The sequence below is a fragment of the Cebus imitator genome, unplaced genomic scaffold, assembly GCF_001604975.1.
Source record: "Cebus imitator isolate Cc_AM_T3 unplaced genomic scaffold, Cebus_imitator-1.0 Scaffold33, whole genome shotgun sequence".
Taxonomy (NCBI): Eukaryota; Metazoa; Chordata; class Mammalia; order Primates; family Cebidae; genus Cebus; species Cebus imitator.
In genome coordinates, this window is record NW_016107348.1 from 237,060 (window position 1) to 259,863 (window position 22,804).

A 22,804-nucleotide genomic window follows, 5' to 3' on the forward strand; every position below is an offset into this window, starting at 1 on the left:
ATACAGGTCAAATAATATCGTATTTCTGAAATATAAAAAGTAATAACTATAGGATAAAAGTAATTTTTGAGGCCAAAGTACTAAAACAACCACAACTTGGAAAACAATCCTTTTTATTCCCCATTCCCCTTCTTCCCATCTCTCGTTTTACGTCCTTTTGGTTGAGTCAAAAGATCTTATTTCCTTTCTTTCTTCTTTCTTCCCACTCCTCTTTTGTTCTCAAAGAACTCAGGGTCAATTTCCTGCACAATCTGTCTGCACAGGATATCCACTTAAACACCATTCTACCCAGTAGCACCAAACAAAAGGAAAACTTTTTCAAAGAGAAAAACATCCTAACATTTTTCTGAAGCTAAGAACGAACATACTTTGAATAATAAAGAGTAAAGCAACTAAATGAGGTGGAACAAGCTAAGGGATAAAGGCAAAAACAAAAGAAAACAAAAGCCTGTGGGAAGAGCAAGTAAATGTCAGTGTTCCCCAGCGGCTCTGGTCTCTGTCACTTTCCTCACTGATTAAGACAGACATGTCTGGATGATTCAGAGGTTCTGTACAAGCCCAAACGCATGTGTGTGGGCTGGGAATGGTTTATTTTTGAACAAAATGAAATGACTACTATAAATTTGGTAACTTTGATATCAAGTTAACTAATCTTCCATTATTCACTGTTAGAGAGGTAGATCAGAAACTTAAGATGGGACAAGACTGAATTTCACTTATGTAAAGAATGTAGGTAACAGAAACACATTATCACAATTAAGAAAAGACCATTATTTTTTTCTATTGCTACACTTGCAGGCTACAACAAAAATAAAGCAAAACAGAATAGCTGCTTGTACAAAATAAATTATCATGATTAAACAAGTTAAAACCACAAATAATAAAACTCAAATTGAGAAAATTCCTAAGCTTAATGTTTAATTTTATTAAAAACACTTTTCACTAATTGGTCATTCAATAACTTTTATCAGTTTACTTAGAAATGTGTCAGGTAGTAATTGGAGAAATTAATACTAAAAATTGTCAGTTTAAGCATTTTCAAGTATTTTACAAACATTTATCTTGCCAAAATTCTACTTTATCTGACTGTACATTCTCTAAGAACCTAATAAGTTTTAATAACTTCTTTTAAAAATTATATAAGGTAGGTAAATTATTCAACAGTTTTCAGTATAGCATAAGTTCGTCACATCAAGCCATCTATATCTTACTATTACAGAATATTACATACTATTCATACATTCTTCCATTCAGTATTTACTGAGATCCTACCATGAGATATTCCCCCAAGAAAGCACATAAACCTTCACTGACCAAGAATGAAGACAAAAACAGTAGATAAGATTAATTTTTTAAAATCTTCATTCACACTTGATTACAACGTGGTCATCAAGCCTCCCCCAAACTATCAACTCTGAACCATACCTGTCAAGTCGGGTAGAGCAGATTCTGAGGTCTCAGTACACAGACAGCAAAGTGAAGTGTCCTGATCCCTGCCATAATTATTAGGTGGAAGGAGAACGGTCCCAAGGACCATACCTCTTCCCAGAAGCACAAAAGTTAAACTGTTCTGTGTAAAGAGGAAGTCTTAGAATTCCATTCTCTGACAAGCGATACCACATGACATTTACTCATGTACTCAGTGGCCAGAGGGAACCAATAAAATGGTGAACATTCACAATTCCCAAAGTGGGTGGAGACAGGCCTAAAGGAAAATTTCTGGCAATCAGCAAAAGACTGAATCAGAATGGAGTTACTTCAAAATCTCTGGGAATACTTTTAAAATATAAATAAGTTTAAAAAAATCAACATACATATGTATAACAAATAGCCTAATAATAAAATAATGTAGGGATTAATATATGTCTATTTTATAAGGAGGTGATGAGGTGAGATTACAGAGAAAAGTTTCCTTGGAGAAAACCTGTTTACAGTAAAACATGAAATACACTTTTAAAAGAAGGGAAACGCCTAACAAGACTCATCTTTTACATCACTGAAATAGTTCAAGAAACCACAAAGCCAAAGTCAAAGAAATAGCTGTCATCCGATTCATAAGCACAGAAGCCAAGAAATAACTGCCTTTACTAACGATTTGTCTCTATAGCTTAATAAAGGTTAAAAACATGGCAATATGGTGTTGAAAACTTTTGACTTAAAAGTTTTTAAGGCAAAAAGCCTAGTCTTTGTTAATAAACAGGAATAAAGTTAAAGAAAATTTAAAAACCTGAAAATGATAGCACTTTATGAGAAACGAGTAAAACCTACAAATAATAGATGACTTTAATGAATGATCTACAAAAACAATATTAAAGAGTGTTTGTAACTGTGTATCTGAGAACACTCATTCACTCAGTATATATTTATTAAGCACCTGCTATGTACCAGCCCCTATTCTAGGTCAATGAAAGTAACAGGGTAAGATAATAGGATGGCAGAACTGAAACAGCCTTAGATAAAATTGAAAAATAAAATGGTAACTTAACCTTATTAAAGAAAGAGTGACTTTAATGTAATTATTAACTATTTAAAAGAACAAAGCCTATGTTTTCAATGAAATTATCCTTTATAAAGGCAGTACTTTCAACATCAAGGGGCAAATAGTTAGATGACTAAAGGTTACCACAAATATGACAAGGAATTTCAAATACCAGATTGAATACCTCATTCTCTGGATTATAGAAAAAAGCGTATGGGAAAGGATCTTCATCATCCACATTCTATCCATATGTCAGCTCTGTACCATTTGATTTACTATTTCATCAATAAATCTTCTACTTAAATTATGAATAATTAGTAGTTACATTTTCAATTACTTATATCATAATTTAGAATAAAGAGGAGATAAATGGATAAACAAAATGTCGTATATACATATAATGAAATATTATTTAGTCATCAAAAGAATGAAATTTTGATGTATGCTACAATGTAAATGGGCCTCAAAAATATGATGCCAAGTGAAATAAGCCAGACACATCAAGGTAAATATTGTGTAATTCTACTTACATGAAATATTTAGAATTTTTCTAGTTCTGGAAGTCTAGTTCTGCAAATGAATGGCTGTACAACATTATGAATATATTTAATCCTACTGAACTGTACATCTAGAAATAGTTAAAGTAGTAAATTCTATGATGTATGCTTTGTCATAATTAAAAATTAAAATTACTAAGCTCTCCAAAGGCCTTTTGTTTGTGTTATATTTATCAGTATTTACCATATTTAAAATTATACCTGAAAGTTTTTTACTGAGAAATTTGAATATCTATTAATTATAAAATAACAATAAACCTATTATGTTAATAGCATATTTTTACCTAAAAATAACTACTTTTCAAAAGAGAATTAAGTAGATAAGAGTAGCAATTCAGTTTCTGAAAATCTCTTTAATAGCTTGAGGTGGAAAAGTACATTACTTTAAAGAATGTGACAAACTAAGGCCAGAAGCAAAAGAAGAATCTAAGCAAAGACAGGGGTGAGGAGGGGCATTCTCAGGAGAGAAAATGTAGCAAGTGCAATGCAAAAACCGTGAGGCAGGTCAGTAGACAGTGGCTGGCCAGATCAAGTGCTTAGGGATTTAGGATTCTATTCCAAGTACAACAGAAAGCCAGTGAACAGTTTTAAGCAGGATGGCCATATGGTCTGATTTCTTTCTTTCTTTTTTTTTTCTTGAGGTGGGGTCTCACTCTGTTGCCAGGGCTGGTGCACAGTGTTGTGATCTCGGCTCACTGCAACCTCAGCCTCCCAGGTTCAAGCGGTTCTCCTGCCTCAGTCACCTGAGTAGCTGGGATCACAAGGTGTGCGCCACCATGCCTGGCTAACGTTTGTACTTTCAGGAAAGACAGGGTTTTGCCATGTTGGCCAGGCTGCTGATTTCCATTTTTTAAAAGACCATTATTACATGGAAAAAAAAAATGATTGAGAACGAAATAAGAAGCAGAAAACTATGCAGTAGTTCAGGAATGGGATCATACATCTTAGAACTCTCTTTGATTTTATAGATCCACGTGACTTGTTGTTCTGTTATGAATGCATGCTACTCTAGTCCTTCAATGAGGCCATCGTGCATTTTTACCATTTTGCCTATAGGCACTTTGTCTGCAGTTTTAACAATGCCATCTTCATTGTCACTATTACCACAATCACTTTGATTCAGAACCATTCTGGCTATTTCACCACTGGTCAATGAATGAACAACTGGAGCCTCATTAATGATGTTAAAACCTTCTTTGATATACACTTCTTGCAACTTAATGACAGAATCTGAATGTGTATTTTTGCACATGTAAAGACAATTTTTTTCTCATCTGACCTATGGAATCCTTCGAACTCACCACCCTGTTCTTCATCATCATTGAGGGGGAGGGGAAAAGGGAGCCCTGGCACAGTGGCTCACACCTATAATCCCGGAACTTTGGGAGGCCAAGGTGGGCGGATCACGAGGTCAGGAGTTCGAGACCAGCCTGACCAACATGGTGAAACGCCATCTCTACTAAAAATACAAAAACTAGCCACAGGCATGGTGGTATGTGCCTGTAATCCCAGCTGCTGTGGAAGCTGAGGCAGAATTGCTTGAACCCAGGAGGCAGACGTTTCAGTGAGCCAAGATCGCACCACTGCACTCCAGCCTGGGCAACACAGTGAGACTCGGTCTCAAAACAAACAAACAAACATGTATAGAAACACAATTTTGACTCCATCAAAAAACAAGAGAAAGAGAGAAAAAAAGAGAAAACATTACGCCAAATGAAAAAAGTCAAAAGTAATACGTATTGTGTGCTTCCATTTAGATTAAATGTCTAGAATAGGTAAATCCATACAGACAGAAAGTGGTAGCCTAGAGTTGGGGTGGAGAGAGGAATAGAGTGACTCCTAATGGCTCTAGGATTTCTTTGTAGGAAGATGAAAATGTTCTAAGATTAGACTGTGCTGATGATTAAAGAACTCTGAGAATATACTACAACCCATTGATTTCTACACTCTAAATGGGTGAATTTTATAATATGTGGATTATATCTCTATAAAGCAACAAAAACATTATATTATATGTGAGAAAAGTATATACAGTGCATGATTCCTTCCATATAAAATGTCCAGAAAGAGCAAATATATAAAGACACAAGGCAGATAACTGGTTTTCTGGGACCAGTGGAAGGAATGCTGACTGACTACAAACGAATACAAGCAACCTTTCAGGTGACATAAATGTTCTAAAACTGGATTGTACTGGATTGTACAACGTGTACATTGACTAAAATATCATTCAATTACACACGTTTTCTGTTTTTGAGATGGAGTCTCTATCACCCAAGCTAGAGTGCAGTGGCATAATCTCAGCTCACTATAGTCTCTGCCTCCTGGGGTCAAGCAATTCTCCTGCCTGTAGCTAGACTACAGGCGCCCACCACCATGCTCAGCTAGTTTTCGTATTTTTAGTAGAAACAGAGTTTCACCATGTTGGCCAGGCTGGTCTTAAACTCCTGACTTCAGGTTTCCAAACCTGCCTCAGTCTCCCAAAGTGCTGGGATTACAGGCATGAGCCACTATGCCCGAAAACTATACATGTTTTAAAACACGGTAAATTTTATGAAATGGGAGTTATAACTCAATAAAACTATTTTTTAAAAAGCATAAAAGGTAAAAAGAAGAGAAAAACCAGACTTTCGCACTGCAAAAGAATATATAAATTACTCTCCAAGTCAATAGTATGAAAATAACCTAATTAAATAATGGGCAAAAAATCCTCTTCATCTAAAAGGAGGACATAGGAATGACAAATAAGATTTCAACATCAGCAGCCATTAAGAAAATATAAATTAAGGCCGGGCGCGGTGGCTCACACCTGTAATCCTAGCACTTTGGGAGGCTGAGGTGGGTGGATCACCTGAGGTCAGGAATTCAAGAAAATATAAATTAAAACCACAATCAGGGCTGGGTGCAGTGGCTCATGCCTGTAATCCCAGCACTTTGGGAGGCTGAGGCAGTTGGATCACGAAGTCAAGAGTTCGAGACCAGCCTGACTAACATGGTGAAACCGTTTCCCTACTAAAAATGCAAAAAAATTAGTCAGGTGTGGTGGAACACACCTGCAATCCCAGCTACTCAGGAGACTGAGGCAGGGGAATTGCTTGAACCAGGGAAGTGGAGGTTGCAGTAAACCAAGATCACACCAGCCTGGGTGACAGAGTGAGACTCTNAAAAAAAAAAAAAAAAAAAAAAAAAAAAAAAAAAAAAAAAAAAAAAAAAAAAAAAAAAAAAAAAAAAAAAAAAAAAAAAAAAAAAAAAAAACTGCACTAAGATGCCACTACATATCTACTGGAGTAGCTAACATAAAAAATACTAGCAATATCAAGTGCTAACTAGGAAGTAGACCAAATGAGACTCTTACACATTGCTGGGTAGCATGCAAAATGGTACAGCCACACTTGAAAACAGTTTGGCAGTTTCTGTTAAAGTAAAACATATACTTATCATATGACCCAGAAATCCCACTCATGAGTATTTATCTTGGAGAAATGAAAATTTACATTCACACAAATGTATATAGCAGTTCTATTCATAGTTACTCTAAACTGAAAGCTACCCAAATGTCCTTTGATGGATAAAGGGATAAACAAACTATGGTATATCTGTACAATGTAATAATACTCGGCAATAGAAAAGAACAAAAAACTATTAATCTCTCAAAGTATTAACACACAAAACAACTTGGATGACTTTCAAATGCATTATGCTGAGTTTCCCAAGAAGCCAGTAACAAAAGGCTACGTTTTCCACAAGATAATACCACTTTGGTCCCAGGGGTTAGGAGTGGGGACGGTGTGATAACAAATCAAGTTTTACTAGCGGATTAAATTATTCTGTATCCTGACTGTGGTATTAATTACACAAATTTATACATGGACAAAAATCAGTAGAATTGTACACCCCAAAAAAGACAATTTTATGGTACGTTGACTGAAAAAACAAAAATTTTTGGCTGGGCGTGGTGGCTCACAGCTGTAATCCCAGCACTTTGGAAGGCTGAGGCAGGCAGATCGTGAGGTCAAAAGATCGACATCATCCTGGCCAACATGGTGAAACCCCATTTCTACTAAAAATATACAAATTAGCTGGGTGTGGTGGTCCACACCTGTAGTCCCAGCTACTCAGGAGGCTGAGGCCGAAGAATAGCTTGAACATGGAGGGTTGTTGCAGTCGGCAGAGACTGCACCACTACACTCCAGCCTACTGACAGAGTGAGACTTTGTTTCAAAAAAAATAAACATTTTTTCAAAGTGGAGGATCCACTTTGAAGAACTAAGTCCTTAAGAACTCCCACATTTAGAGAGCCCAAACAGAAAGGAGAGGAGCCAACAAATGAGACAAGGGCAGTCAGCAAGGAGGGAAGAAAAAGCTATCAGAGGCTGAGAAAGGCAACTATCTGAGAAAGGAGGGAATGATCAATAGATCAACTACTGTTGAGATGTTAATAAATGAGTACAGAAAACCATTCATTGCTTTCTAAAATTACACTGTAAAATGTTTCCCAAATTCTTATAAATCTGCAAAAACTTTAATGGTTATATATATTCCATCTTGCAGAGGTACCATCATTTCCAATTTGGACCTATTACCAAATAAACTTTACATGTACTCTGTATTCTAAATGTTTCTCTTTTCAACATTGCTTCATTCGAATACATTAACAGGTAAAGATCATTTTTAAAGCTCATAATCTTCTCAAAAAATGATCCTCTTTATAATCATCAGCTATATATGAATGGTGAAATACAATTTGAAGGGCTAACAGAAACTTGCTTAAATTCACAACTCACTGCTAGTAAATGAAAACAACCAGATATATTACCCCAAAATATGTCTCTGACATAAGAATTATTTTTGAGCTAAAAGCAGTGCGTAAGGAAAAAGTTCTCCATATTCTCTTGCTTTTCTACCTAAAGGCAGGATACAAATTCTCCTTTACTGGTGACAACTATAGACTCTTATCAGCCCAGAGATGGCCTAAGCCTGTAAGGTCAAGACTGTAGTAAGCCAAGATCACATCACTGCATTCCAAGCCCAGGTGACAGAGCCAGACCCTGTCTAAATAAATAAATAAATAAATAAATAAATTTTAAAAAGTAGGCAAAGAACATGAAGACATTCTCCAAAAGATGACATACAGGTGGCTAACATATGAATAAATGCTCAAATAACTAATCATCAGAGAAATGCAAATTGAAACCACAGTAAGATATCATCTTGCACCAGTCAGAATGGCCATCACTTTAAAAGTTAAAAAAACAAAACAAAACCAACAGTTGTTGGCAAAGATGCAGAGAAAAGGGAACACTTACACTGTTGGTGGAAATGGAAGTTAGTACAGCCTCTAAGGAAATCAGTATGGAGATTTCTCAAAGAACTACAAGTAGAACTATCCTTCAACTCAGCAATCCCACTACTGGGTATCTACCCAAAGGAAAAAAAAAACATTCTATCAAAAAGACACTTGCACACCGTGTATTTATTGCAGCACTATTCACAATAGCAAAATCATGGAATCAACCTAAGTGGCTATCAAAAGATGACTGGATTTTTAAAAATGTGGTATAGATATACCATGGAATACTACCTAGAGATAAAGAAGAATGAAATAATGTATTTTGCAGCAACATAGTTGGAACTGGAGGTCATTAGCCTAAGTGAAATGTCTTGAAAACAGAAAGCCAAAAACTGTATGTTCTCATTTTAAGTGGAAGCTAAACAATGGGTACACATGGACATACAGAGTCGAAGAATATATTTTGGAGACTCCAAAAGGTGGAATACTACCTGTTGGGTGCCATGTCATGTATACTATTCAGGTGATGATTACACTGGAACCACAGACTTCACCACTATGCAATATATCCATGGAAGAACTGCACTTGTACCCTCCAAATCTATAAACATTTTTTGAAAAAGCAACAGAAAGGCCTCAACTTCTGCAAGATTAGCTCTCTTTAGGTTAGTCAATAATAGTATTAAGTACACGTTGTTTTATTATTCTTTGCTTTACTGTGTTTTGCAGACACTGTGTTTTCACAAATTGAAGGTGTGTGGCAATCCTGTATTGAGCAAGTCTATCAGCACCATTTTTCTTTTGTTTTTATTTTTTTTTTTGAGATAAAGTCTCACTCTATTGGCCAGGCTGGGGTGCAGTGGTGTGATCTCAGCTCACTAGAACCTCCACCTCCCAGGTTCAAGCAATCCTCCAGCCTTAGCCTCCTGAGTAGTTGGGAACACAGGCATGTGCCACCACATCCAGCTAACTTTTGTATTTTCTGTAGAGATGCGGTTTCACCATGTTGCCCAGGCTGGTCTCGAACTCCTGAGCTCAAAGCAATCTGCCCACCTTGGCCTCCAAAAGTGCTGGGATTACAGATGTCAACCACCACACCCCGCCAGCATCATTTTTCCATCAAGTGCTCACTTCATGTTTCTATGTCACCTTGTGGTAATTCTCACAATATTTCCAACTTTTTCATTGTTATCGTAGTTATTATGGTGATCTGTGATCTTTGATGTCACTACTTTCATTGTTTTGGGACGCCGCAAACTGCGCTATCTAGGACAGCAAAATTAATCATGACCGCTCCACTGACCAGCTGTTTCCCTGTCTCGCTCCCTCTCCTCAAGCCTCCCTATTTTCTGAAACACAACAATACTGAAGTTAGGCCAAAACTGGGCATGGTGGCTCATGCCTGTAATCTCAGCAGTTTGGAAGGCTGAGGTGGGCGGATCACATGGTCAGGAGTTCGAGACCAGCCTGGCCAATGTGGTGAAACTCCATCTCTACTAAAAGTACAAAAATTACCCAGGCATGATGGCGCACGCCTGTAATCCCAGCTACTCAGGAGGCTGGGAATTGCTTGAACCCAAGAAGCAAAGGTTGCCATGAGTTGGGATCAGGCCACTGCACTTCAGCCTAGGCAACAGAGCAAGACTCTTTCTTGGGGGGAAAAAAAAGAAATTAGGCCAATTTATAATGGCCTCCAAGTGTTCAAGTGAAAGGAAGAGTTCCATGTTTCTAACTTTAAACCAAAAAGTAGAAATGAGTGAATTCAGTAGGCAAGAATGTCAAAAACCGAGATAGGCTAAAAAAAAAACCTAGGTCTCTTATACAAGTTAGCCAGTTGTGAATGCAAAGGAAAAGTTCCTGAAGAAATTAAAAGTGCTACTCCAGTAAGCCCAAACATGTTAAGAAAGTGAAACAACAGCATTATTGCTGATACAGAGAAAACCTGAGTGGTCTGCAAACTAGCCACAACATTCCCTTAAACCAAAGCCGAATCCAGAGCAAGGCCCCAATTCTCTTCAATTCTGTTAAGGCTGAGAGAGGTGAGGAAGCTGCAGAAGAAAAGTCAGCAGCTAGCAGAGGTTGTTTCATGAGATTTGAGGAAAAGAAGCCATCTCTTTAACATAAAAGTGCCAGATGAAGCAGCAAGTACTGACTTAGAAGCTGCAGCAAATAAGCCAGAAAATCTAGCTAAGATCACTGATGAATGTGGCCACAGTAAATAGATTTTCAGTGTAGATGAAACACGCTTCAATTGGAATAAGAGGACATCTAGGACTTTCATAGCTAGAGAGGAGGATGTCTAGCTTCAAAAGACAGGCTGATTCTACAGTTAGGGGTGAATGCCACTGGTGACTTTAAATTGAAGCCAATTTACCATTTTGAAAGTCCTAGGACCTTTAAGAGTCACACTAAATCTATTCCACTTATGCTCTACAAATAGAAAAACAAAGCCTGGATAAGAACACATCTACGTAAACCATGGTTTAGTGAGTATTTTAAGCCCACTGTTGAGACCTACAGTTCAGAATAAAAAAGATTCCTTTCCAAATATTACTGCTCATTGATAACGCACTTGGGTCACCTGGTACATTGAATGAAATGTTGTTTTCATGCCTGTGAATACAACATCCATTCTGTAGTCCATAAATTAAGGAATAATTTCAAGTCTTATTACTTAGGAAATACACTTGGGGCCAGGCATAGTTTCTCATGTCTGCAATCCCAGTACTTTGGGAGGCTGGGGCAGGAGGCCTGCTTTAGACCAGGAGTTCAAAACCAGCCTGGGCAACATAGTGAGACTCCATCTCTACAAAAGTTTTTTTTTTTTTTTTAAATTTATCTGGGCATGGTGGTACACACCTATAGTCCCAGCTATCAGGGGAGGCTAAGGTGGGAGGATGACTTGAGCTCGGGAGGTAAAAACTGCAGTGAGCCATGACAGTACCACTGCACTTCAGCCTGGGCAGCAAAGAAAAAAATGAAATAAAATACAACATTTTGTACAGTAATAGGTGCCATAATGACTTTTCTGATGGATCTGTTAAAATAAACTGATAACCTTCTAGAAAGGATCCACCACTCTAGACGCCATTAAGAACATCCATCATTCATGGGAAGAGGTCAAAAGAGCAACCTTCACAGCAGTTTGGATCCCAAACCTCAGGGGTAACTTTGAGGAGGTCAAGACTCCAGGGGAGAAAGCAAATGCAGATGTGGTGGAAATAGCAAAAGAACTAGAATTATATGGAAGTGGAGTCTGAAGATGTGATTCAAGTGTTGCAATCTCATGACGAAACCTGAATGGATGAGGAGTGGCTTCTTATGAGTGGGCAAAGAAAGCCATTTTGTGAGGAATCTACTCCTGGTGAAGATGCTGGGAACACTGTTGAACTACGACAAACAATTTGTAATATTACATACACTTAGTTGATAAAGCAGCAACAGGATTTGAGATGACTGACTCCAGTTTTCAAAGAAGTTCTACCGTAGGTAAAATGTTGCCAAAAGCACTGCATGCTGCAGAGAAATCTTTCATAAAAGAAAGTGTCAATGGATTTGTCAAACTTCACTGTTGTCTTGTTTTAAGAAACTGCCACAGCCACCCCAACCTCCCAAGTTTCAGCAACCACCACCCTGATCTCAGCAGCCACCAGGGGCCAGGCCCTCCAACAAAAAGACAACTTGCTGAAGTCCCAGATGATCATTAGCATTTTTAGCAATAAAGTATTTTTCTAATTAAGGCATGCCCTTTTTTAATAGACATAATGCTATTGCACACTTAATAGACTGCAGTATAGCATAAACATGACTTTTATATGCACTGGGAAACAAAAAAATTGTTTGACGCATTTTATGGTAACACTCGCTTCATTACAGTGGTACAAAACCAAATGTGCAGTATCTCCAAGGTATGACTGTAGTTAGAGGATTGTTCCCAAGCTCTCATACACACATTCACAAAAAATCAAGATGGCATTTTAACCAGGACTACGCTTATCCTACCCCTCTATGTATTCAAATCCTGTATTTCTTTCAAAGTATAGTTTAAATTCCTAGATTCTCCTTGAACCTGACCTCTGGTGTTTTTAGATCAAGTTATCTCTTCCTTTGCCTAAGCTCAAAGCACATTTTGCCTAAAATAGCTATTGTTATACGAATATGGAACATTGTCAATACTATATTTACTATATTTCCCACATAAAGTAAAAGCTATAATGGCATTTTTCTCTTTTTACATTAATGTTTATCTACTTTTTTTTCCATAATCATTATTCTATGGAATAAAATTAAATTTAACTTAAGTAAATTCATTGATTTTAATTTAATTCAATTTCTCCCTAATAAGAAAAATTAAATGATAAAACAATACAATTTTTTAGCATAGCATTGAGCTTTGGAGGTTCACAAACCACTGTAAATATCTAAGTTGTTGTCACCCCTGATGAGAACACATGCTCTATACCTATCCACACCATACACTTGAAGGTCCAAACAGGATGCATTTGCTCCTGGTAGAGTAGGAGCCTTTTCTGATTATGTAACCAGACATCAACCTACTGGATTCAAAGTCTTACATTACAGATAAAGGAAGAGCATGTTTTTCTAAGCAGAAAAAATATATACAAATACACACATCGGGGGAAGGTAGTCCAAGTTCAAGGCCAGATCAAGATGTGGAAACCTGGATAGGCCAATAATATTTCTTCAAACCAATACCAAATGGGTGTTCAACATCTACTCAGGGAGAAGCCTGAAGTGTACATTATGCTTCTGCTCTGGTCCTGAACAATTCATCTCTGTCCCTAAACTTCGAGTCTTGACTCAGCTAAAAGCCCTGCAGTTAATAAGAATTACTGACCTCAAGAGGCAGTTTGGCATGTCCTTTGGTGGTCTCACACGCTAGCCCAAATTGCTTATAAAAATATTTCCCAAAGCTATATAAAATACTTTTGCTGAGAGTATTTTTAGTAAGCCATTTCTTCATCTTGTTCTATTTCCAGTGAACTTTCAGAAACCAAAGAGGACCTCAGATGATACATTTTTTAATCCAGCTCACTGAATTTTTTGCATGATGAATTTGGCCTGATTAGAAGAGATGACTGTGTGTGTGCGGGGGGGAGGGGGGTTGTGTAAGAAAATAGAGTGAAATATATGTGGACCAAATGACATGTTCTTGACATTCAAACAAAAAAATTCAGACTTATCACAGTAAGCAATAGGCAATCATTCCAGGTTTTTGAGTAGTAGTAGCACAATGTGCTATTTAAAGAATACTGATCTGTAAGACTTCTTGTAGACCACCTGAAGTTGTACAGAATAACTGAAAGTCTGCTGCAGAAAACTAAAGTGAGATGATAAGGGTCTGGCCACAGAGTGGAGAACAGAAAGAGTCAAGAAATCTTTTGAAGAAGGGATATAATAATTACCTGGAAAAAAAGAATACAGGAAAGGAAACAAATATTAAATCTCTTGCTTGAACCAAAATGAATATAAAGTAACACCCAGAGTAGGCTGGGCATGGTGGCTCACACCTGTAATCCCAGCACTTTGGGAGGCTGAGGCAGGTGGATCACAAGGTCAGGATTTCAAGACCAGCCCCACTAACATGGTGAAACCCATCTCTACTAAAAATGCAAAAATTAGCCAGTCATTATGGTGCACTCCAGTAATCCCAGCTACTCTGGAGGCTAAGGCAGGAGAATCGCTTGATTCTCCTGTTGCCACACTCCAGTGTGGGCAACAGAGCAAGACTCTGCCTTAAAAAAAAAAAAAAAAACGTAACACCCAGATATCAAAGAAAGAGTTTTATGAACAAGATTAGAATATAAGTGAGGTACTGCCATTAAGGACACAAATTCAGAAGTAATAAACATGGCTCAACATTTTACAGAAAAAAAGGAAGTTATTAGCATTCCATCAAAAATATTTTTATCAATGAAAAAAGTAGCAATAATTACAAGATTTTATAGTCAATTTCTGAAATACTTTCTAATCCAAAATAATACATTTCTGGATGGTGCCAAGAAATGTATTATTTTGGATTAGAAAGTATATCCGTTTCTGGATAACAGAAATTTCTAACCTCATTACTCTTTCCTGTTCATTTCATGCATCATCCCTAGGTGAAGTCATTCACACCCAATTTTTCAAATTATAAATTCTAGGCTATTGGTTCCTGTATTAGTCTCCTGCAGCTGCTATAACCATATACTAGATGGTTTAATCCAACAGAAATGCATTCTCTCATAGTTTGGAAGGCCCAGAACTCTGAAATGAGCAACAATGGGACAAAATAAAGGTGTCGGTGGGAGACTCCAAGGGAGAATCCATTCCTTACCTCTACCAGCTTCTAGTGGCTGCCTACATTCTTTCACTTGTGATCCCTCTAATCGTCAAGGCCAGGATCTTCAAATCTCTCTCTGTTCCAAGTTCACATTGCCTTCTCCTATGCGTGTGTGAAATTTTCCTCTGACACATGTGATGGCACTTAGGGGCCAACTCAATAATCCAGGAGAAGCTCCCTATCACATGTATATAATAAAGATCACAAATTCCCCTCACCTCAACTTTATTTTTGCTATGGGAGGTAACATTCATAGGGTCCAGGGATTAGGACATGGATATCTTTTGAGAGGGTACTTTTCAACCTACCACAGCTCCCAAATGTCACTAACCCAGAACACTTTCCTGATTAACGGACCGCTTAATTCCTGGAGCCTGCGGATAAGTAGATATCTTTGGATATTCTAAAGGCAACAAAAATCATTTTGTTCCTACTCCTAGTTTCTCTTCTGTTTTATGTACATGTACACGTGTGTGTATTGTTGTTGCTAATGGCGTATTTAGGCATCCAACCCAGAAACATCATGATCATTCTAGACTCCTCTTTCTTCTCCAATTCCCTCTATGAGTATATCCTATGAACATATCTCTTAAGAATCTCTCAAATGCATCCATTCCTCTTCATTCAGTACCACTTTCTTAATTCAGCTCCTCATTTCCTTGCCTGAACTGCTACAACATTCACCTATCGCATTATGGCCAAAAATCAGCTGCCCAAAAATATAAATAATCCCCACAAGTTCCCCAAGTCAAACAGCAAAGTTTTCAAAGTTTAAACACTTCAGAAACTTATTCCAATGAGGCTACAATTTTATTTTTAAATGTTACACTAATTATGCTTTGGTCTCTATGGAAGCGATGTTGCACATCTCCTCTCTCCTCACCCAGCTCTTCATTCTTCTCACAAGGATCAGTCAGAATCTTGTCTTTCCACTCTATCCTCAAGGAAATGGAGGACTTGCTCTAATTTATTATATTCGGAAACTCTGACTGAGTCACATATTATATCTACTGTTTTCTCCTCCTGCCTCTTATTAGAAGTATGGCCCTTTCATGCAACTAGAAAGGTAGGAGCTCTAATTCAGTCCTAGCCAACTATGTTTCTTCACTGGGGCTTGAGGCCAAACCTACTGCTGATGATAGAAAGTGTAATCCTGCCTTGCTTAGTTCCATGTGCAGATTTCATCTTTGAAACAGAATACTGACTGAGAGACTGACTTAAGATAGAACATAGGGATTGTTGTGTTCTGGCCAAAAGAACCTCCTAATATCATCTCCCTAATAGCATCCCTTCTCATTATTTATTAGATTATTATTTGCCTTCCCATTGAAGGTATATACCATCTTCACATTTGGGAAAGATTCATCTTTAAACGGCTGTTTGCATTTGACAGTATGATCATGGATTTTCCTCTATATTTCATCACTGTACCTTGCACATAGCAGCCCCTGAAGTACTTCTAATATACTGTAATTTATAACATCATTACCTACAGCCCTGAAAGACAGGCATATTGATTGACTGATTGATTGAATGACTGATTGAGACAGAATCTTGCTCTGTCGCCATTCTGGAATGCAGTGGCACAATCTTGGCTCACTGCAACCTCTGCCTCCCAGGTTCAAGCAATTCTCCTGCCTCAGCCTCCCGAGTAGATAGGACTATATATGTGCATCACCACACCCAGCTAATTTTTGTATTTTTAGTAGACACGGGGTTTCACCACGTGGCCAGGATGGTCTTGATCTCCTGACCTCGTGATCCACCAGGCTTGGCCTCCCAAAGTGCTGGGATTACAAGCATGCAGCACCATGCCTGGCCAAGACAGGTGTTATTATCATAACTTACAAATACTTGGAAATGTCAATTAACTTGTTCAAGTCCCACAGCTAGTTGGTGAAACCAGGATTCGAAACCCAAGATCTTTTCTAATTCCAAAGCCCATGCTCTTTTCACTAGACCAGGCTGCCTCTCTAATCCAATACAGAGTGATACAAAAAGAACCGAAAAAGGGCTTTTATCTTCTGGTGAAGACTTTGAAAACAGCCAGGCCTCAAAGTGGGCTGATCTTGATTCACCTGCCTATATATGTGACGATATTAAGAGTAAAACCTAAGAGACTAACCGGAATGATATGCATGTGTTTACCAAACAATCCATTTCATCCAAGGAAACTAGAAATGTCTGCCATTTACTCCCAGCAACAGAGTAATCACAAATTTTTCCAAAGTGGATGCACAATGACTCAGAGAAGTTTTTAAAAATTTATACATGTCATGCCAGAACTTAGAATCCATCCAAAAAAATACAACCTGTCCTCTAGTATGACTGGACAATTTCCATCTCTTCTTGGAACAACCTTAATCGGACCAAAAACTGAATAGACAGTGTCTTTCCCTTTGATTTTTCCTCAAAAAAAGGATGAAATGAACAAAAATCTTCCCTAATACATGGCTCATCTCACAAACATTTCGCCAAAAAAGACAATGTATATGTGGGTATTCATTAGGAAATATTTCTTATAAAGTTTCCCTAACCTTATTGTTTGAGGACAACTGTCACTGCCCTGTAGGTAATGTACTAACATAACAATCTTTTCATATGATGCTAAAAATAAAAAACCAAAAAACTGGTTCTTCTTGTTTCAGACCTGCAGAGCTAGCTCTCCAATATTTATGAAGAGGTATGTCTATATGTACATACACCCCGTATATATTTGGGTACTGGCTGCAAGCTATTTCCTGCTGACTGAATTCAAATTGCCTTAACCAAGAGAAACAAAGCACCTATTCACTACCCTTATTCAGCAGCTACCGGCTACCCAAAGCAATAGAATTCTGGTCCTCCATACACAGTAAGTGTTACAAGAAGGAAAAAGCCATAATTTCCCTTCTTACTTGTAACTTCCAAAATTACAAAATTTTGGTTTAGGACACACTAATATATTTTTGTTGTTGTTCAAATAATCTATAAAAGTATGCTCAGGATTCAGTCCCTGTGCTTTCACTGCTGAACTCCATTTTTCTCCAGCTTCAAACAAGACTATCACGGAAGTTACAAAAGCACTGGAAAACTTTCATAACATTATCTTAGTTAATAAAACTCTATTAGGCCAGCCACGGTGGCTCACACCTGTAATCCCGCACTTCCCAGAGGCCAAGGAGGATGGATCACTTGGGGCCAGGAGTTCAAAGACCATCCTGGTCAACGTGACAAAACCCCATCTCTACTAAAAATCATAGAAAAAAATGAGCTGGGCATGGTGGCAGCACCTGTAGTTCCGGTTACTCAAAAGTTGATGCACAAGAATTGCGTGAACTAGTGAAGCGGAGGCTGTAGTTAGTGGAGATCACACCACTGCACTCCAACTTGGGTGACAGAGTGAGTTTCTGTCACTAAATAAATAAATCTCTATTAAATTAATTTTTAGCAGATGCTCTGTCAGTGTCAAACAGCGAATGACTCAGTAAAGTTCACTGTTATCATTGGCTTAATTTATGATGAGAGGTAAAAATCACGCAGCAGCAAAAACTCTGCTTTAACTCCACCACCACTACCAATACAGATTGAGTATTCCTCATCCAAAAACCTAAAAAGCTCCAAAATCTGAAACTCTGTGTGGACTGACATGACACTCAAGAAAAATGTTCGCTGGAACATTTAGAATTCTGGACTTTCAAATTAGGGATACGGTCTGGGCACAGTCACACCTGTAATCCCAGAACTTTGGGAGGCTGAGGTGAGCAGATCACTTGAGGTCAGGAGTTTGGGACCAGCTTGGCCATCACGGTGAAACCTCATCTCTACTAAAAATACATCAAATAGCTGGGCACGGTGGTGCATGCCTATAATCCCACTCGGGAAGCTGAGGCAGGAGAATCACTTGAACCTGAGAGGCAGAGGTTGCAGTGAGCCAAGATCACGCCTCTGCACTCCAGGCTGGGTGACAGAGTAAGACTCTTGTTTCAAAAAAAAAAAATTAAGGATACTGAACTAGTATGCAAATACTCCAAAATATGAAAAAAATCCAAAATTCAAAACACTTTTGGTCCCAAGCATTTCAAATAAGGGATACTTAACCTGTAATGTCTTTCCAGTGCACTAATACATTGATCAGGCAGGAGGGAGTGAGGAAGGAAAGACCCTTTAAAATTATCCAAAAGACAAATTATAGAATCTTTTTCTTTTTTTTTTTTTTTTCTGAGGCAGAGTCTCACTCTGTTGCCCAGGATGGAGTGCAATAACACAGTAACAGCTTACTGCAGCCTCAAGCTCTTGGGCTCAAGCGATCCTCCTGCCTCAGCCTCCCAACGTGCTGAGATAACGGGCATGAGCCACTGCATCTGGCCCACATTACAAAATCTTTAAGAGTAAGAGCTAATAGTGTTTCTTCACCAGGACAGATGGGCCCCAGCTAAGAAAGGAATGACTTTGCATATTTACATCATCCCAAAAGTATGGCTCTTCTCAATTTTCCTTTTCAGTTTTGCTAGATTTCCACTGATTCTATCTTGACAGCAGAAGGGTGGAATATGGTGTTCACAAATAAAAGATTACAGGAGAGTCTAGGATAGAATGTAAATCAGACATCCCATTGCTTCCTGAATGCTGGGTCAAATTGTGAGGATTAGTATCGGGGACAGGAAAGAACAGGCAAAAGACAGAAAAAAGCAATGTGATACTAACTCCACAACAAGAAAAATTAAATTCTAGACTTTTGAGCACCACACAATCCAAGAGCAATTTAGAAGATACAGAATGGGAGAGACATTGGTTATATAAACCAGGTTATATAAACTTGGTTATAGAAACCAGGTACTTGACATATATTATCATGAACCCTCATGTTAACTCTGCTAGGAAGATACTATTATCCCATTTCGCAGATGAACAGACCTTGTGGTAAGATGTAAAGATACAATTCTGGAGGATGATTTGGAATTCTGCCTCCCGTTTCAGAGATCACTTGTCCTGTCAAAACCAGAAAGTTTAAGGGACCCCCCAAAACCACCTGATTCTCTTTTGGCACTTATGTAGTGAAACTGGCCTCTGACCGAAATGAGTGACTAACATAAGCCCTTTTCCATGAGGGAGTGGATGGTGAAGAACGAATTTTTAAAAAGATAGGCTGGGCGTGGTGACTCATGCCTGTAATCCCAGCACTTTGGGAGGCCAAGGTGGGCAAATCAAGTGAAGTCAGGAGCTCGAGACCAGCCTGGCCAACATAGTGAAACCCCATCTCTACTAAAAATACAAAAATTGGCCAGGTGTGATGGCATGCACCTGTAGTTCCCGCTATGGAGGAGGCTGAGACAGGAGAATCGCTTGAACCCAGGAGGCAGAGGTTGCAGTGAGCCAAGATCGTACCACTGCATTCCAGCCTGGGCAGAGTGAGACTCCATCTCAAAAACCAAAACAAAAACATAACTTGCAATATATATCTTATATACAATACTTACATTTAACTTGTATAATACTCATACAACTATTAATTAAATACTTATAAATATTAAGTATCTACTTCAGCCAGGGGTGGTGACTTACATCTGCAATCTCAATTATTCGGGAGGCTGAGGCAGGAGGATCACCTGAGGCCAGGAGTTCAAAATCAGCCTGGGCAACAGAGTGAGACCCTGTCTCTAAAAATAAAATAAATTTTATTTTTATTTTTATTTATTTTTTTTGAGACGGAGTTTCGCTCTTGTTACCCAGGCTGGAGTGCAATGGCGCAATCTCGGCTCACCGCAACCTCCGCCTCCTGGGTTCAGGCAATTCTCCTGCCTCAGTCTCCCGAGTAGCTGGGATTACAGGCACGCGCCACCATGCCCAGCTGATTTTTTGTATTTTTAGTAGAGACGGGGTTTCACCATGTTGACCAGGATGGTCTCGATCTCTTGACCTCGTGATCCACCCGCCTCGGCCTCCCAAAGTGCTGGGATTACAGGCTTGAGCCACCGCGCCCGGCCAAAATAAAATAAATTTTAAAACAAAAAATAAAACATTTTTTTAAAGTATATACTTCCACATAATTCCTTTATATCAAAATACCACTTAAGTTGGAATTCCAACCTTTTGGAACATATATAAGTATATAATTATTAGGTTAGTATGGATACAATTAGTACATATATAAATTATCTAATTCTCATAATAATCCTACCAGGTAAATAGCTGGTCCAAGGTTGTACAGATTTGCTCCAATTTCCTTCATCTTTCTTATATGCTATATTTTATGACAAAAATTCATGCTCTGAAATACTGATATGAATCTTTCGAAAATAGCTCAGTCATATTCTTAATAATAAAACAAACATTATGTACCACATATGACAATTTATAATTTTCCAAATGTAATCATTTAATCCAAGGTTTTTCAACCATGACGCTACTGACATTTGGAGCCAAATAATTCTGAGTGGTGGGGCTGGGGAAGGGGAGACATGAAAAGATGTTCAACAGTCATTAAGAAAATACAAATTAAAACCACAATGAGATACCACCACAGGGACAAGCCACCACACCTGGCTAGTGTGTTCATTTTTTGTAGAGACAGGGTCTCTGTTGCAAAGGCTGGTCTCAAACTCCTGGCCTCAAGCAATCCTCCCACCTCGGCCTCCCAAAGTGCTGGGATTACAGATGTGAGCCACCACGCCCAGCCTGCATTTCTATTATCATTCAGAGGTGATACTGATACTAGTAGTCTAGGGACCAAACATTGAAACCACTGCCTAGAGCTTCCTATAGAAATAGGGATTAAGGGTCATTAAGAAAGAACATTTTTTCTTAAAAAAAGAGAAAAATTTGATAAGCTACATATTCATCTCAAGGTATGAATTACAGTATTTTTTAAATGCTTATTTTCAAGATTTAAGCCTGGCACAATAGTGCACATCTGTAATCCCAGCTTCTTGGGAGGCTCAGGCAGGAGGACTGATTGAGCTCAGGAGTTCAAGACTAGCCAGGGCAACACAGTGAGAACCTGTCTCAAAAGAGAAATAACATCATGCATGAGTATGTTTGATAAATAATGAGTACTTGGCCAGGTGTGGTGGCCACTTTGGGAGGCCAAGGTGGGAGAATTCCTGGCATTTAAGACCAGCTTGGGCAAAGCTGGGCCGGGTGGCTCACACTTGTAATCCCAGCACTCTGGGAAGCCAAGGCAGGTGGATTACAAGGCCAAGCAATCAAGGCCATCCTGGTCAACTTGGTGAAACCCATCTCTACTAAAAATACAAAAATTAGCTGGGCATGGTGGCGTGTGCCTGTAGTCCCAGCTACTCAGGAGGCTGAGGCAAGAGAATCGCTTGAACCCAGGAGGCAGAAGCTGCAGTAAGCTGAGATCATGCCACTGCACTCCAGCTTGGCAGCAGAGCAAAACTCCATCTCAAAAACAAAAACAAAAGACAACTAGAGCATGTAACGTATCTCAGATTTCTTTTCTCACAGATTTTCTTTTCATTAAGCATCTCTGAAGACTAGTATTATAGGGAATGGACTCCTGAGATAAGAACTGAGAGAAAAGAGAAAGGTTTAGATACAGCTGTATGTTAGGCCCTTCATATGCATCATTTAAAATTATCTAATTCTCATAATAATCCTGTCCAGTAATGAACTTGTCTGAGATCACAAGGTGAATTATAGCAGAACCCACATTTAAAACCTAGCTAATGGTCTGTCTCTGAAGTCCTGAAATGCTGTCTTTTTAGTAAGAAAAAAAATGGCCAGGTGCAGTGGCTCACGCCTGTAATGACAGCACTTTGGGAGGCCAAGGTGGGCGGAACACGAGGTCAAGAGATGGAGACCATTCTGGTCAACATGGTGAAACCCCGTCTCTACTAAAAATACAAAAATTAGCTGGGCATGGTGGCAGATGCCTATAATCCCAGTGACTTGGGAGGCTGAGGCAGAAGAATTGCTGGACCCCAGGAGGCAGAGGTTACAGTGAGCTGTGATTGCGGCACTGCACTCCAGTCTGGATGACAGAGTGAGACTCCATCTCAAAAAAAAAAAAAAAAGAGTGCAATTAAAAAGAAAATAAATAAAATCCAAAATAACAAAAAAAAAAAAAAAAAAAAGAAAGAGAGGGGGGGGGGGAGGGGGGGGGGGAAGGGGGGGGGGGGAAGGGAGGGGGGGAG

At 38.6% G+C, this 22,804-nt stretch overlaps 1 protein-coding gene across 4 annotated transcripts in view; it reads right to left on the reverse strand.

Moving 5' to 3' along the window:
- The window catches only part of ABL2 (ABL proto-oncogene 2, non-receptor tyrosine kinase), a 131,154-nt gene that overhangs the window by 39,002 nt on the left and 69,348 nt on the right, over positions 1-22,804 (reverse strand). For 2 of the 4 annotated variants that reach the window (XM_017524427.2, XM_017524425.2), the window contains exon 1: positions 1,426-2,001. The exons of the other annotated variants lie outside the window; for them this stretch is intronic. In XM_017524427.2, coding sequence (XP_017379916.1) covers positions 1,426-1,537 — 112 coding nt within the window. In that variant the 5' untranslated portion in view covers positions 1,538-2,001. Of the gene's footprint in view, positions 1-1,425; positions 2,002-22,804 lie in introns of those variants that run through there. 4 annotated transcript variants of the gene reach the window in all.